Source organism: Haliotis asinina, chromosome 2 (genome assembly GCF_037392515.1).
Source record: "Haliotis asinina isolate JCU_RB_2024 chromosome 2, JCU_Hal_asi_v2, whole genome shotgun sequence".
In the NCBI taxonomy this organism is placed as follows: domain Eukaryota; kingdom Metazoa; phylum Mollusca; class Gastropoda; order Lepetellida; family Haliotidae; genus Haliotis; species Haliotis asinina.
In genome coordinates this window covers 97,477,107-97,495,647 of record NC_090281.1, presented here as the reverse complement: position 1 = coordinate 97,495,647, position 18,541 = coordinate 97,477,107, and the positions used below count along the sequence as shown (strand labels likewise).

Below are 18,541 nucleotides of genomic sequence, written 5' to 3'. Positions count from 1 at the left end.
AATAGCAGTGAGTTAGAAGATGAGAACGATGTTGTATTGATTTTAAAACAAATTACTGTTACATGAGTGGAATTGGGTTTTGAAAAACTGTTTATCGCCCCATCGAAATTCGTCACTCCTAACAAAAGAAATCAGGGACGTTCTTACCATTCGCCTCAAGATGACATCAGCGTTCTGTTAGAAGATTGTTGTTTTAGTTAGTTTGAATGTAATTACTGTTGTTGAAGAAATATGGTTGTTTTGTTCAGAATAAACACATCTAACAAAGTTAACAAATATCAGATCTGTATTGGATAACGCGAGGCAACCATTTCACGGTTTCACTCAGTGGTAGTTGAATAGATAAAGTTGAAAACTTTAGTGGTTGGTAAATGATTCCTCATCAATAAGAATATGTTTCCACATTGTTGTGCTCTAATCAACAACTCTTGGGACATTAGTGAAAGAATGCCTCTATGTATCCTTGGAAGCAATCATAATTACATTGTGAAAAAATGCATCGTCTAGAAACTCTGAGGATGTTGTTAGAATAAAGATACCGTTACAGAATTAATGATTACAGTTAGAGAATGAGACCTTAACTATGGGGATCGGTGACGTGAGAGGAGGTCATTACGTGAAGGTGACATCTACGTTATGAGGCAGCCCTACAGGGGTGCCCCACGCCCACTACCCACAACACAAGGTTTAGCGGCGAATACCTGTTGGTATGTTTTCCTCACCATTCCCATGACCACGAATTTCCAAAATGTAAAAACCTGCATCGCTGCAGACCATTTTTAATATTTGCTGTACTGACATTCTATTCTAAATTCTACTATTTTTGTATCATGACAGATAACAGCCTGTGAGTGAGGTCAACTTAACGCTGCTTCAAGCAATATTAGGGAAAGAATGCTACTGCTGAAATGCAAACTAGTTTCTGTTTCCATGGTAATGGAAGACTATGCGTGAAATAAGACAATGAATGTGTCAACATTTAATTTCTGATTGGATGTATGGAACCAAACAGTGATAAGACCACGTCAGTACCTTGAGTACAGGCTGGTGGGTAATAGCAAGAACGACACGCGATGACGTATCTGTTCCACTATAGTCAGCGCTAACACACGAGGGACATTGGGTGCAGGGAACTCCATCCACAGACAACACTGAGGAACAGATATATGAGTTCATCCTGTAAAGTCCTTTCGTGTGTTGGATTATTGGACACGAGAGGTTCCCCTGTGTCGGGATTCTTGAAAGATGACGTAAACAGCAATAAACAATTTTGTCTCCTGAAACGAAGCCATACTTGTATTTATCCTGTTGTAAATCAAACAGTTCGGCGTCGTTTGTTTACAATTATCAGCAACGTCTTTAAAAACGAAATGGTCTCTGAAGATTAAAGCTTGTTCTACAAACAAAAGTGTCTTTAAGATGCTAAGATCTTTAGCAAAACCCCTGAGGCACACTAAATGGTGTTGAAAGAGAGGGAGTTGTTTCAAGAACAGTCCACTCACACGACTGAACGTATTGATTGATGTTTGTGCATGATCGATAGCATATCACTAATAGCATCAGCAAAACATTTAGGTTTAGATTGCACGTGATCGATAGCTTGTCAATGTTATTACGTTTGCTACTGAACCAATTCGTTTTTCAGGCAATGTCGCAATTTGAAATGAATACCTCCGTACATACCGGGTTTTCCACGAACAAACATTCATTGCTGTAACGTGTAATATGTATATTAATTTGACATCAGTTCACACTACCCCCCATCAAATGGTGTTCCATATTCCTAAAATTTCCATTAATCCAAACATATCACCTACAGACATTTTACCCAAGCCATTTGCGATCATCTCGCTATGAGTTGGTTGCGACTTATACCTGTGGCAGTATCTGCTAAATCGATGGTTGTCATATCCAAAACATATATGCGCTGGAAGTTGAAGTGTGGGATCTACCTCACAAATCGTTCAGAGCAATTCGGTTTTAGTAACACCCATGCTTTGATATAGAGTTACGACAGTCGTAGAGCTGCCATTCATTTGTTTTACAAGATCCTGCTTCAAGCGACCATAACGATAAGAACATCGCAACTCTAACATCGACTTAAGACGGTTGTAAATTAAGATCCTTTGTGCAAGTCGATCCTCGCAGATAACGCTTACCGTATGGGATCACAGAATGGATCACTGTTCAGAACCGATAATGCTGGAATGTGCGTCGTTGTATCCCCATGGTGTTGAACGTTGCTCATATTATCAGTCACTCTATAAATAGTTACAGTCAGCAATGTCGACAGAAGAAAATCTACCAGTAATAGCAATTACTGTAGATCATCAACAAATCGCATCCAGTCCGCAAATCATCAACAATCCTAACATAAATCTAAGTTTGTTCTCATACCACAGGTGGACGCGGCGTTGATGAACACGGGCCATGACCTCCTGCTGCAGGTGAACACCACATACGAGCCTTACTTCACATTTACTGGTGGTCCATTGTCATATAAGTAAGTTTATTACCACTATTAAGGGGATCTCTTATGAGTATATTGGGTTTAGATGGTCAGGGTGTCTATGCGTGTGTATGTCGCTAGTCCGTTTTTAAACTGCTAGCCTAGAAAGGTACCATGTCGAAGACCTTGTTTCATCACCATATTGCTAGAGCACGTATTCTGACGTCACAAACGCCATCACGGAACGTAACATGGGAATTGATAGTCAAGTCTCAAAAGGGGCTGTCTCAAAAGGGATTTACAATATTACAGTATGCTAAAATGTCAACATTACGGTTTTGGTTGTTACAATAATGAAGATGAGCATGTTAAATGATTTCCGATATTTTTGTTTCTTATCCCGATTCTCTTTTCCAGAAGCGATGCTGGTTCTCTTTTTTGGTTCGGAAGCGGTGCTTCAATTTACTGTAGTTTTTTCCTACTTTAGAAGCAATGTGTCAGTTCTTAGGCTAAATGATGGTGACTGTGGCGTTGCCCAACCGCAGTAGCTGTCTGTGATGTTTCTCCATTAAGAAAAATGAATAATAATTTCAGGTACAGAGCTCACCAGATAAAACTCCATTTTGGGCGAGTTGACCAAATAGGTTCGGAACACTCGGTCGCAGGACGTCCATTTCCTATAGAAGTAAGATCATTAATTCCTTTTTTCGACTTGTCTGGGTTTTTGCCTCAGACTGCAGATACAACAATGTCTAAAATATTTCATTGTATTCATTTTATTGAACATGGTTGTCAGGTTACATAAACTACAACGCAAAAGAAAGTTATCACCTTCTTCATGTAATAGACATACATGTATGCGAGATTTGTGATAATTATTTTACAAACAGCATCATGTTCATTGTACGCCTGGTCTTCCTTGCCTAAATGCATTGAGAAGTTGTCAGTTGGTCAAAATATAAAAAATACACAAATCAGTTCATTAATATTACTGACAGCAAAAGAGTCATGTGAGATACAGCAGCAGAACGCGAGCACACTCATTAGCCTCGTCAGTCGGCATAATACGTAAGCGCCTTGCTTTATTGTGAAGGAAAATGACTTTTGTTGGCTGTTGTCAGTTAAAGCGCACCACAAATTAAATGGTATAAATACTGCATCACTGTTTTGGCTGTCATTCCGATCTCCCCGAATGATTATCAGTCTCTGGCTACAAATACCCCTTCGTACCATATCCCCCTCCACCATCGAACAGATGAACTTCTTGGAGGCAGTTTGGCTCTAGTCGGTCTTCTCTCAGTTGGAAACCTCGAACTCTGCGATCATTTCAGAACATACTCAACTGCTGATGGCGTGTCTCAGTGCTGTCCTTGCCGTTGACGTCGTCGTCACTAATCTGTTCCGAAATCTGGTCTTTGATCGATGCCGTAACCCTTGGTCTTACCGATCTTTGACGGTCATGGGTCTGGCCTGATTGCTGATAGCGGTCTATCAAACTGCCACTGGTGATCCGGCTGCAGTTTAGACTCACGTTGTGAAGCCCTACACTGTCCATACCCCGTTAACTCCTTGCACATGCGTAATCCTTGGCGTACTTGTGTTGTTTTTTCTTACTACATCCTTGCTCTATCCACATTTATCAGTGTGTGGACCAATGCACCACAAGTATGTTGTTTGAAAAGTACACTCTTCCAAGTTTTCGGACAGCTGCACTTTGATCGGGATCGTTGTGCGTTTTGGAATACCGTTTTCTGCTTGGAATCAAACCTGTACCACCATTTGTGGGCTTTTCCATACCATTACTGTAAGGGTGATAACTTTCTTTTGTCCGTTAGTTTAAAAACGCGAATGAAACGTCACCGTTACAATGCACCTCTATCGTGTTCGACGATTTGTCTGAATACACGACAAATCAACGCTTTCTGGGGAAACTATGTTCTCAGTGGTCAAATTTAATACTTCGTACAATTGGGATAATTAAGAACACCCATTCCGATGTCAGTGTGTATCAACTACATAAATATTGATGGGAAGCATGCACGTTTTAGTTGCAGATATATGGGTATAACCATGATTTGTACAGCAACTTTACAGAAGCTGAAATGATGCCACATGGTATTGCAGCTATATCTATATTTGGTATGGTGAGTACAATCAGTTTTTGTCCATTTATATAAACTCTTAAGGATCTTTACACTCGATTGATCATTAGATAATAGTATTTTGTGTCAATATCTTTTAAGCAAGTAAACAAACAAAATTGTTATTGGAATGGATTTCCAGTAGCTGATAACAAAAGTATCAGAATCTGTGATCACAGAGTGTAACCTGGTCAAATGTGAACCATCAGGTAACCGACAGCTTGGAACGTTGCTCTTGCGAAACGCCTATAAAATATGACTAAACTCAGAGGCAACAGTAACAGTGTTACACACAAACAACAAACATAATATGTATTACTTGCTTACTGCAGCAAATGAAATGCAATTACGTTGAAGGAGAATTGTTTCTGCAAGGTATGGTAACCATCACGTGCTCATATCACAGGAAGGGGTTCACAAGCAGGTTCCCACAGTGAGGTGCAAGTATATCCACCCTGTGTATTGATGCAAACCTGGCACATACGCTTCCTACGTTCTTGATTTGGCGGTGACCTTTCACCATTGTTGAAGGATTCGGATGACGTCGTCTTATCCCAGACGTGTTCAGTGGGTGACAAATCAGGGGATTTGGCGGGCAAGGGTAGCACAGTGTTTTGATCAAGACATGTGGTCACACGTTATCATGTTGGAACGTCAATTCTAGACTGGTTTGTTGTAAAACGGTGAAGCTCCCTCTTGCAAAATCACGTCTCAGTACCTCCCAGTATCCAAGTTCCCCTCCGTCACATTCATTGGCATTCTTGATGCAGTTGTTATCTAACCCCTGAGGCTAATGAACCCACCCCGAAAAATAATTCTATCCAAAATGCATGTACTGTTGTAAGCTTTACCTGCGCGCATGTGCCTGCCGTTGTCCTGCGAAGAATGAAACGTGACTCATCAGAATGGAGAACTCTTCTCCACTCACGTGCTCCCAATCGAAAGTGTTGCCTGCGGTACTGGCATGGATGTCGTAGACGCGTAGACGAACTGTCTCCGAACTGTTCTCGCACATACACCTATGTTGCCAGATATGGTAAGGTCTGGAATGCTCTTTGGCAACACGTTTCGGACGTTTCAAACGGTCTTCAAACGGGGTTGTTATCGTCTGTCTGCCAATTCCGACTGGATCCATGGCTTGACTGTTTTGCAACAAGTGCTGCATGATGTTTCTATGAACGTTGAGTCGAACTGTAATGTAACGCTGCAGTACGAGGCTACAGTTTTCTATATGCCACTAACTCCGAGCCGTGGCTTGTCAAATGTTTCCAGAATGATGACACTTACTTGGTTGCGCTCCTCTGACACACCATTTCTCTGCTTTAAATCCCTAAACAAATTGACATTGGCTAGGGAAACATTTCCATGTCACAATAACGTTTGCTTCTGAGTATAAATATTCACCGTCTTTTCATATATGTTTTGTACATATGTGCATACTTTATGTGACTATTTTGCAGTTTTGCAAAAGACTAAAATTGAACTCATGTCTTGAACAATGTGAAATCAAGGACAACGTGTCAATAACATGCGCAGATCGATTCTCATGCTGCTGATTCCTGGATTGTCTGGTCCAGACTCGAGTATTTACAGACTGTCGCTATATAGCTGGATTTATTGCGGCGCAAAATTAAATTCACTAACTCACTCAACAATGAAACGTATCCTCTCTTCTCTCCACAGATAGGCGAGGAAAAGAATACTGAATTTGAAATTTTGGTGCAAGCATCACAGCAAACAAAATTCAAAGGTAAGGGTAACATTTTCTATCGCCATGTCATCCGCCTTCAACAAGGTTTAACATGAATGATATTTGTCAGAATACATACATATACCTCTGCAGTTTCTAAAGACCGGTTTGTATGAATAGGGTAAAAAGTATGTATGAAGTGTGTTTGATTTAGCATATTACCAGTGTAGGTAGCCGATTACGTGACATGCACTTGTATGGATTCGAATGTTTACTGAGACAACATCATGTGCAGTACTGCAAATCATCGTACACAGCACCTCTTAATATTTGTGAGAAGACACAAGAAAGTATGTTTCTTCATGCATGTGAATCGAAATTTTCGCCTGGACTGACGAACTCGGAACACGGGATTTTGGATCCGACGTGTTAGCTTCACATATGCCATATCTAACATCTTGTTTCGATCATTTCCACACCATTAGTTTACTCCGACGTTTGATGGCATGATGGCAATATGTTAAAGCGTTTGAGGAACACAGGAACCGGTTTTCTCCACAAATGAGATTCATTCTATCTTTAGCGCCTTTTGAAACCCTTTTAAGCTTAGGGGGTTTTTTTGAAGACGTTTTATGGTAGACATTTCCCCATTTGCCTCATTTGACTGACGTACATGTAATTCCCTGTTGTGACTTGCACATATTTGTTGACTTGCCTGTGCGTGTGTTTCTAACTGATGAACACCCTCGCAATGATTCATAAACATCTGTTGTGATATCGTTGGAATACCCCTGATAAGTGCTATTTTGCATGAATTCTAATTTGTTTTTGTCTTAAACTTTTCACAGTGTTCATTGTTTTGTTGCAGGGGATATTTTACAGCTTGGTGGATTTTCTATATTCCATTTATTACCTGAAACTGATTCCTACCTCACTTACGAGGGTTCACAGACGCAACCAAGCTGCATGGAAACAGTCACGTGGGTTATACTCAACAAGCCCTTGTACGTAACGAAAGATCAAGTAAGAACCCTTTTTCTGACATACTTGAGTGGATACGTCTGTGAGTGAGTCAGTGAGTGAGTTGAGTTTTCCGACGCGTTGCACAGTGTTTCAGTTACTGCGTGTTAACCTCATGTGTGGAGAAAGAGACGATGCAGGATTTTGACATTACCGGGCAATATAGATGTACCACTCAGGCTTGGGTGTTGTGCTGAATAACGTAGAAACGGCATTATGTCTCACTCATATCTCTATATTATGATGCAATAAAGTAACAATAACAACGTCCAGTTAGAGGAATAAGTAATTCCAGTTAGCTGCCTCACATTTTTTAAATGACCAATATCGATCGTATTGAGCGCTGGCGTTCATGCTTTTCTAATGCGCGTCAGCGTGAACACCGGTTTGAACAGTATGTCTGTCACATCACGGAGTTTTCAGTTAATGTCATTTGAAAGGTATCTGCGTCGCAGGTCAACCGCTTCAGTAAAAACAACAGACAATTGGATCAGGTACACCTGCCAGGATATCCATCGTGGAGAAAAAGAAATCATACTCCCAACTCCCAACTCCCAACTATTTCCTGCAAGGGACACTACCACGGGTCGCGATATTCGTCGTCATAAAAATTGCTCGCGATTCTCGTTAGAGATGTTGACTGTTTATCTTGTATTGATATTCCCCGACCTAACCGGAGCCTCTTTTCACTGTTCAATGCAACCGAGCCCTTTATGGCCTTTATTTTAATCTATTTACGCTTCATAAGGCTGCTATCCGACTTGTCTAGACGGGGGATTTTATACTAATGATTTCCATCAACTTGTATACCCAGCCTTGCCAAGCATTAGGAAGGTCAATACTATAAATAACTGTGACATTACATGAAGATTCCTATTGTGGGCTGTTAGGTTGATAAATCCTTTAAGTTTCCGACAAGCTTGTATTTCGAATGTCCATCAAAACAAATGACTAGTCACTATTTAAGTGCAATATTCAAACGTTTAAAGTGTCGTAATTACAAAAAGAAATGAAATGTATAGACACCAGGCAGTTTTTGTCTTGGCGAAATTCCTACTGAAACAGTATTTCAGTAGTAGACTATTTGTCACAGGATACTTCTACTGTCCGTGGCTGGAGTACTGATGCTTATAATCAAAGCGATTAGCAGATCCTGACATAACTAGGAGATACAACTCCTGGGCCATTCACATCCTCTGATTTAATAGGGTTTATATTATTATTATTCAATACAGAGACACAATACTCCAGTCTTGAGTCACCTATAGGTCATTTTGTTTAATCTACGAGGAGTGAGTTGTGAGCTGCTTTTAGCAGTAGCCCAACAATGTCACGACTGGGTCACCAGACCTGGGTTTCACACAGTGTCCAACAATGTCACGACTGGGTCACCAGACCTGGGTTTCATCAGACCAGGCTTTCACACAGTGTCCAACAATGTCACGACTGGGTCACCAGACCTGGGTTTCACACAGTGTCCAACAATGTCACGACTGGGTCACCAGACCTGGGTTTCACACAGTGTCCATGTACCGGTTCGGTTGTTCCTGACAAATGAACACTTAATCCACAGGGCTACCAAACTGCCACGTATACAAATTAATGATACATGTAACCTGCTACCAAAACATCTAACTTGAAATGCAGTGGCAATATCTCCCAGGTTGAAACTGTTCATTTAGCTGACACGTTGTATTTTAGTTTCAGTCAAATGTTGAAATAATTTCGGAACAAAAGCTGTCCATAAAGAACAAAGAAACCATTCCAGATATCTGCGATTATTTAAGCAGACTAAATCCATCAATCCATTATGATGTCAGCAACAGTTGCTATAGTGACAGGGCTCCGAACGGACCTAACTGTCGGTATATTGTCAGTATCTCTGGCAGCAAATTGTCGATATCTATTTAAGACTATTAGTTAATATGAGTGCAGTTCTTCTCCATCAAAAGATCAATACTCTGAGCGGAATATACAACTCCCGCCGATCGTTGTCTTTGCACTTGTACTTATCCCCCAGATGGGTACAATATCTAACTCCCATCTCGAAGACTAGTGTTGGAATTTAACTTAAAGTGTTCTAAAACCATACTCACGGAAACATGCATGTCTGTCAAGCGTTGTGTTGAATTTAGGTTTCCTAAGAAGTTGTATTAGGTTTTGACAGGCAATCTATAAATGTCAGGTCTATTCCCAAACTGCGGTGATGTAAACCAGTAGGAATGCATGCATGCGCCCTCTGGTTTCAGAAGGATAGAGTTAAAGACAAAGGATAATCAAATTTTAATCATCTCTAGGTCCTCATGTTTTGCGGACATTCAGACCTGGCGGACGGAGATCAGGCTTTTTCCAAAACTGCATCGTTCTCTCTCTGCTCCACAATCAGTCAACTACTCACGGAAACGTGGGTCTGTTGCAACAGTCAAGAAGGACTAGGGAGCCAATACCACAGTAAAGTAATTACTGCCATATGCCCTTGGTGCATCTAGACATGCACCGCGACGAGCATTGGTTGCCAGGAATCTCTACACAAACACTGACAGGACTTTACGTCTGATGTATTACTCTTATGTGAAATTACCTTTTCCTTTTCAGTTAAACATCTTGCGCCAGCTGCATAAAGCGCAAGAAGGATTGCCCCAGGTGCTTATGGAGAACAATTTCCGTCCACCGATGCCTTTAAATAGACGCACCATCAGAACCAATATAGCACCTAAAAAACAGGTAGGTAATATTCAAACAGCATGTGGGTGGCCTTCCTAATCCTTGTGCCCCGGGGACTCGTGGAATAATTGGTCCCCAGTACCCCCAGTAATCAAAGTCCACATTAAGGAGGGTGGTTGTATCATCGAAGCGTTAGTCGTTGCTCGCATTGCCACACGGTTAATTGACCAGCCCAGGGAGAGCCATGATGTTTCTGGAATACTGCTGCATGGTACGTAAAACAATATTCACAAGTCCTTCCACTGGTGCTTGTGGCTGGTTTCAGCGAACTTGCTGCGCTTTGTCCAGGACGAGGAACGTTGTAGCATATACATTTAAAGCAGCCCTGTTGTATCTGAGTGACCTACTTACACAACTGGAGTGAAAGACTATGGATTATTGACCTGTTTAATGCGACATAGAAATTAAATATTTGTATCTACGACAGTTTGCTGAAGGCATATAACGTCCACACGATTTCTGCGGAGGTATTTTAACGTAAACACAATAGTTTTTTATTTACTTAGTTTCGGAAACACTGAACACAGGTCTGTGTATAAATATGTGTGTCCTTAAGTAACGTTTAATCACTTTTTCCTGTTGCAGGAGCAGAACTGTGGTGTAACGAAAATAACATTTTATGAAGGTAAATCGATTTGCAATTGGGATTACTTTATTTCATACTCTGAAAAAGGTGTTATAAAAGTATTCAACGAGTTTAATGTATCTTGAGATTGCTGCTCACGTTTACAACGATTTGAATTAAGTGTCAGCGCAATATATCGTTTTCAAAAGTCTATACCACTTTGTCTTACCTTCAATTTTCTTTTCAGTCAATGACAAATACAAGGTCACATGATTGTTTAATTGCACTACAAGACATCGCGGGGGGCATTATACTTCTCACTACCTGAACAGGTGAGAATACTCCATTCCACTGAACCCAACTATTAATGGGCAAGTTAAACATGTGTAGTGGTTCGCTCTCTGACTATTACGCAAAATGAACATACACAAATGTTAAAATAATGATGAAGTCAGGAAACTGCATTGACATATTGTAGGTCATTAAGTGTTAAATATATTTATTAAACTTGACAAAAGACAAACCAAACTTCCACATGTCGTGTTGTATCAGAAACTACAGCACAGTTATAACCTTCTATATTCTTCTGTCTATACCGTCTAGTTCCATCGTTTTCCATTTCATTTGACCCTATTTTGTGAGTGGCCATTCTTGTACATGTGTTGATATCCAAGTGAGAATTTCTCACGCACCATCATTAATTTTATCATGATAATATCGAATCTAATCATCTTATCCGAAGAAATATTTTCCCCACAGGTCTGCCTGTTCATCACACTCACCTTTAGTCTTTCTCTGGGTTGGTATTGGAGGAATTCTAAAGGGACAGCTGAAACATGATTATATAGTGGTAACGGTGCAACAATGGTGAGGACTGCTACGACGGATTTCTCGTCAGGGGATAGTAGCGAACTGACCAGCCGTGGACTACAAGCATCTATAAAGTGTGTGCTGCAGGGGAAATCAACAAAATGTGCATCTGGCGCTAGTTCACGGAACTGTGATAAAACAGCGTCTCGTTTTATTTGAAACTAATTTGACAAATTTTGTCTAGTTCATATGACAAGGGCCTCTGTTTGACATTACCATCGACGATTTCCGGATAAATGTGACGGTACCTTCTAAAGGCATCCAAAGCAAGACTTCATGAAAATGAATGACGTGTGTTAACATCTACTGAGATATGAATATTTGATCAAAGAGCGTTTGGTATGGAAAGACAGTTCACTGGTAGCCTTTGGTGTCTTCCAGGAGGTATACGATGACGTTAATGGAGAGTGGTAGTGCTACACCATGAGGATGAATTACATGCTAACTATGCAAACTGGCAAATCAGCCACATGTGCTAATTCGAAGAATTATTATTACTTACTTCCATTAAGCCATATTTGTTGTTTGTGTATTGTCTTAGGAAATTTCAAATAGCACTGATAGGTTGTTCATTGTAAAGGTTATATAAAGCAAACAAATCAAACTGTATAGTCACAGAAGACCGTGGCAGCAATGATATGCTTTCTTATAACATTCTTTTTATGTCTTCATACACTGTTGCTGAGTAAGTGCATTTAGGTCTGACACAAATCGGTTTTCTAAGTCCACGACAATCTCAGAATTCAAAGTAACTGCTAACGTCGTTGCCTTTTCATGCTTGTTTGCATTTCCTGTTATTAAGTATTAATAAGAGGGCGTAAATAGGGAAGTATCATAACTTGATAGGGCTGGTTAATGAGTTAAGATTGTAAGTACCAGTACTTAATCCTTATCGTGACCTTAACTTCATGGCACAATAAAGTAGGTATAGGCAGGTTTCTATACACAGATGATTCTTTTTCTTATGCTGTACAGTTAGGGTCAAAGATCTGTTTTTTTCGAAACACACACTTTAAAAACGCTTAAAACACCCTATCGAAACATTTGTTTTACATGTGTGCATTCTGTAATAGGAGATTCCTCATTCAATAAAGATCTGAAAGTTCTGAAATATAGGTCATATGAACATAACCGTTAAATGATTACGCATGGGACCTTGCGTTACCTGTTTTGTCATGGAGTTAAATGCCTGGAGACGCACTGAATGGCGCCAAGGAACGTCTTAAGAACGTTCGCTGCAGTCCTACTGGTGATTATGGGAAATTTGAGAGCACTTTGCGAAGAACAATAATCAGCTTTGCTCGTTTGGAATATAAGCTCAGCACGTTCACTTAATTATCCCGGCTGGCGGCCATCAGGCACATATATTTCTATTATACCTGACAAATTGTTTACGTGCTGAAGTGTTCGACTTTAAATCTGATGGCATTACATTTGATTAAGTTGATTAAAACACAGGCTAATAATAGTAATGTTTGTTTCCGGAATAGCCTCGTGGGTGAACTGCAATGTATGATTACGATTGGAACATGTACTCATATAAATTCTGATGGGTAAACACCACTCTTCCACCTAGAACAACACGCTGGTTTCAAAAGCAAGTAAGGTATGGCTTAACATGCACTCATATAAATTCTGATGGGTAAACACCACTCTTCCACCTAGAACAACACGCTGGTTTCAAAAGCAAGTAAGGTATGGCTTAACATGTACTCATGTAAATTCTGATGGGTAAACACCACCGTTCCACCTGGGACAACACACTGGTTTGTAAAGCAAGTGAGATATGGCTTAGCGGATTCCATCTTGCATTACATGATATGTACATTTAATGTACATTCAGTAATACATCAGATCGTACATACAATGGAAAAAAAAACATTTGATGAAGAATTTTAGTAACGTTCATTCAATTATACACATTGTCTTGACGACAACACGTTCTCTACGATACGATACGTACAACATACACTTCAATCCCGTATTTCTCCGTGACATTAATCATTTCATTGTTAGTAATATTAACTGCTATCCGTATCATCGTTTACTTTTGGATCTTAGAACTGAAGCGTCTAGCGACACATTTCGGCCTTGGAAGATTTTAGTGTAATGATTTGCTGTAATGCAATTTTAAGCGAATGTAATTTTGCCCAAGAGGTAATTATGAGCTCATGTCGGTTAAGAGATTAACATGTTGGTGCCGAGGAGAAAACACACCCAAAACAAAAGTAGTAAAAACAACGAGAACGTGTGTAAATACAAGATAGTAATAAAGTTTTACCTAAAGACCGTCGCTCTTAGTCTTTGTGTTAAGGTACACAAATGACAATGGTCGCCACATTAGATGACTGCATGTGACGATTGTTCAGTTTATCCACAAGAGTCAGAAATCCTGGCATTGAGACACCACTCCGCTGGTAACAGGCAACAGCAGCTCGTTTCCTTACATGCTCATTTGTACATATTTCATTTGGCTTTGGGTCTACCATTCTATCTCTCCTCTAGAACCAATATTTGCTTGTTGAAGGTGTGTTAGGGTTGAATATTTATTGAGATACTACATTTGTGGATGCAATAATATTTCTTTGTTCAATAAACTATTTTTCATTTTTTCATAGTTTGGTATTTCATTTAATAAGGTGTGGACCATTGTCGCTTGGAGAAAAGAAAAGAACGTTCGTAAATACTCTAATCAAAGACGTGTTTTCCATGAATTCGGTCGTCCATTGAAGTGATCCTTCGCGTATACCTTCCTTCTACAACATTCATCGGGCACCTGCGACGTAATGCTGTCACAAGGATTCGTGAAGCATAAGTTCTTCACCCAATTTTATTACTGATAGGTCAGCATCATATCCATATCTGTCGACATATCCATCGACCACGACCACAAGCGATAAGAAAGGATTGACCTACGCCATCGCGTCGCTTCATATACCCTGCTTGTGCACACACACACATTTCCTCAGTGTGTCGCTTATGGACTGAAGACATAGATTCCATTTAGGTGTTAGGCATTGTTTATGGCCACCACATCGCCTTATCACAGTCACACCAGTGCCCTCTCTGCAGTCAACATGATGTTGGTGCACAATGCCAGTAGCGCTCCTTGTCACAAATAATTACTTCTTTGCATTTACCACGGTTTGGGTAATGTCAGCTTCGAAAACCAGACTTCAACGGAAATTGCAACAGGAAACTTGGCCATGTTTATGTCGACGTCGTGTTTTCTAGCACAAGAACTGAATTGTCAAAGTTCGCAGCGATTTCAGAACAACACGCACTTCGTGGTCTGGAACAGCATTGGGGCTGACATTGACCACGTACTGAGCCGTTGACAATATTCGCATTCAGGACCATTGAATCGACTTTCTGTTATTTTATATAACAACAGCTCTATCCCATTCAACTTGCGGACACTTAGATTGATTGGTCCTGCGGACATTAAGTGACTTCAATAAACCCTTGAGGAAAGGCACATGGTGAAAGGTGGTAGCCCATGCACCGATGTACATCGAGTGTTTGCATCGTGGCTTGGCAGGGTACCAAAGAGCGATAAAGATTATCAAGGGCTGTCGCCATATTTAGCAAACATTTTCAACTCAACCCATCTGTAAACAAGGAAAAATGACAACAAAACACTGATGGCAGGTCATGTATTCATCACAAGTTGTTCCTGTATCATCCCCACCGAAAGACACAGTTGCGGGTTCGAATCCTATTTCTCCCCCGCTTGTTTGCGTTTGGATGTCACAAGGGTGGTATACATTTGAGACCTGCATCGCTCCAGTCTTCATACAAACGTCAAGATGTGATGTAGTGGTCTCCTGTGCTCTATTTCTTCCACGGAAATTCAGCAGTTAAATGTCTTGGCCAGTAGAACATTTTATGATTAGGGATGTACTGTTGCAGAGATACGTTTTAGTCATGTATATAAATTCGACAAAGCGTTTTGAACCAAATGGCGTGTTTCATGCAACTGCTTCACGTTGTTTCACCAAATGCCATTTATCTAAACCCTGCTATCGTTGTAAATCAATCATGGTAAGGTCGTTTTGCGACTGACATGCAAGTACACGTTCCACAAATCACAATGTGACACATATATTGTTAACTGGAATTCCACTTCAGTAATCTCCTCGTTGTAACCACTCGCCTCAAGGCAACACATTTGGTTTCGAGCCATGCATCAACTGGTGTCAGACATGGATATAATTCACTACCCATACCATTTTTGGTCAAAGGGGCATATTTCTGATAACAACCAGAGGACAAAAATACATGTTAAGTATCTGAGCCGTCACAGCATTACCATCTTGCAAAGAACATATCTTACCGTGTCTACACTGTCTAATTGAGCCTGGACATTGGGAACGCGTAACCCTGAACCGAAATGTTTCCAAACCAGTCGTCAGTGCGTTATGTTACGTGTAACGACTCCTGCGACATCTTGCTCTTCAGCAGATAGTGCCAATTCCCAGACCTCCAAGGTTCTCAACTGTTTTATTTCCATATCCCAGGAGCGATCTTCACGTACGCTGTAGCTCTCCATTGCTATTTCTATCACTTACTCAATATTCAAGACTGTGATACCTTTTGACAGATTCTCTATGCGTTCTGTATGTCACAGTAACCTTTGCGGTAACCATTACTTTGGAACAGTTACATTCTACCTGCATTAGTTTGTGACTGCTAGGAAGCTACAACGACACTACGCATCTTCAGCTGCCAAATCGCTAACAAGTAAACGCCATTACATAGGTGTACAAGATAACACAAAACACATTTCTAAGGAAACGATCCGATAATTATGAAAGAGCATTTGAATATTTGCACCCTTTGGTCAATATTTCATGTTAGTGATTGAACACGGTCTTGGAGTATCAACATCTTGGAGGTTGGTCCGATGGGGAAATTCCTAAATGGCTTCGTTAGCACTCATGTAACTTATCATATCCAGTGCCACTCATTCCCCACTTCATGCATGGAGACGGTAGTAGCTGATCATCCATGACGAGTTGTAATTCCTATTGCTCTCAACTTCTAGAGTGTCCCACAAACACTTCATAATTTTAGGCTTGTTCACATACACTTAGACCAACAACAAACCAGACCAAAACAAAGCAGGCGTGACTTTGCCGAGAATCACACTTCCATACAGTCATACATCCAGTTGTACGTATGACTGTCGTCGCGACAGTCGCAGCAGTACAGCATCATATAATCGGACATTAAACGACGATATACTGATGTTTCCACGTACTTGCTTTATCTTTTTATACCTTTGTCTCCATACTTCATGGTACAGGCAAACATGTATGGATACATGTCATAGTGATACAATAGCATATGTATACATGTATAAAATGTACATTCAATTCATCGAACTGTGAATTATGTGAGTGCTTCAAATAAATTATCACGTTGAAGTATTTACATAATGTCGATCTCCATTTATTGTATTCTGAATACTGAAAGTAAAAGTTGATGACTAATCCCTTAGGTTCGTCAATGTATTATATTAAGTCGATTATAGTTATTTATAGGTAATGTTGCGCCATCAAATATTTCATTACTCGCATATTCCGATTGAACTGATCCATTGATTGTTCTGTTTATTGATTGACTGGCTGATTGATTGATTGGTTTATTGATTTATTGAATGTCTAAAGAATAAAGATTCCTGCTTTGCCTGCGGTTCCTCTCTGTTAGTTTTTGAAGGCGTGGAGATCCCCGAGTTAATAGTTCTAGGCATACACAGGCCTCAACACAAGCTTGTTTCAACTGGTATGTGGTAAGTGTATGAGAACAAGCCTATACAATTGTAGGATTATTGTTGTCATATATGAACGGTCTGCCTTCTTGTAGGATTATTGTTGTCATATATGAACGGTCTGCCTTCTTGTAGGATTATTGTTGTCATATATGAACGGTCTGCCTTCTTGTAGGATTATTGTTGTCATATATGAACGGTCTGCCTTCTTCAGGCAGTAGATCATTCACAACCATCTTTTTGTACCACTCATGAAACAGAAAAGGATGATTATCGATTCTGATACTGTCGTTATTCAATACGAATTGTCTTTGAATCTCTCCTTCATTTACAATTTCATGTTTCCAAGTGAATATTAAATACGACCATTCTAAAAGTAATTATTGCATGTTGTTTATAGTAACAATCCTATAGCAAAAATGAGGCTTGATATTAATTGACTAGTGAAGAGAAAGGTCCATTTGTGGTCAAAAGGCGACTATGTTTGTCGTAAGAGGCAACTAACTGGGATCGGGCTGTCAGGCTTTCAGACTTGGTTGACACATGTCATCGGTTCCAAGGTGCGCAGATCGATGCTCATGTCGGTGATTACTGGATTGTCTGGTCCAGACTTGATTATTTACAGACCGCCTCCATATAGCTGAAATATTGCTGAGTGCGGCGTAAAACTGAATTCACTCAGTCACTCACTCTGGGACATTTCAAAAGATGGCGTGTAAATCATACTCAGTCACTGTAAGACTGTCCAAGTACATCACGTCGGGTCACTTTCACTGCAAGCACGAAGTTGAAACTAAGTTTTGTTCCGATTACCAAATACAAGCTAAAAAAACACTTCGATATCTATATCAGTAAACATTCCGCTAAAAGGCAGATTCGATTTTTCGACGATTGTTGATCCACAGTAACCTGTTTCAGTTGACACAGGCTTTGGGTGTCAAACTATTCAAACATAGCATTAGACACGAGGCTATCAATCTGTCAGAAATCCACTTACTGCGGATATTGTTTTGCTGTTGGTCGACGATTCTTGTCGGTTTGGGTTTCACTGATACAACAGAGGTAGTGGTGATACATTTGTTATGCATCTTCCTCTAGTGTATTGTGGTTACATGGTCAAACAGAAATACTCACAGGGATGTGTTTGGCAGATTTGAGATAACATTATTTGTGGAAAATATGCTCATCGGCTTCGTGCAAAGGTGTGTCGTACAGAAGCGATAACCATGTACATGGTGTCATATCAGTCATTGCACAAAGGTGTGGCAGAAAATTGCGATGATCCTGTTTGTGAAGATGTATCAGAACA

At 40.2% G+C, this 18,541-nt stretch overlaps 1 protein-coding gene across 1 annotated transcript in view; it reads left to right on the top strand.

The window, feature by feature from the left end:
• LOC137274661 (carbonic anhydrase-related protein 10-like) overlaps positions 1-14,069 on the top strand; it is a 65,760-nt gene extending 51,691 nt beyond the window's left edge. Inside the window, exons 4-12 of the mRNA XM_067807982.1 lie at positions 2,403-2,503; positions 3,044-3,134; positions 4,498-4,593; positions 6,274-6,340; positions 7,149-7,303; positions 9,896-10,024; positions 10,610-10,649; positions 10,837-10,921; positions 11,349-14,069. Coding sequence (XP_067664083.1) covers positions 2,403-2,503; positions 3,044-3,134; positions 4,498-4,593; positions 6,274-6,340; positions 7,149-7,303; positions 9,896-10,024; positions 10,610-10,649; positions 10,837-10,862 — 705 coding nt within the window. The 3' untranslated portion in view covers positions 10,863-10,921; positions 11,349-14,069. The remainder of the gene's footprint in view (positions 1-2,402; positions 2,504-3,043; positions 3,135-4,497; positions 4,594-6,273; positions 6,341-7,148; positions 7,304-9,895; positions 10,025-10,609; positions 10,650-10,836; positions 10,922-11,348) is intronic.
• Positions 14,070-18,541: the final 4,472 nt, after the last annotated feature.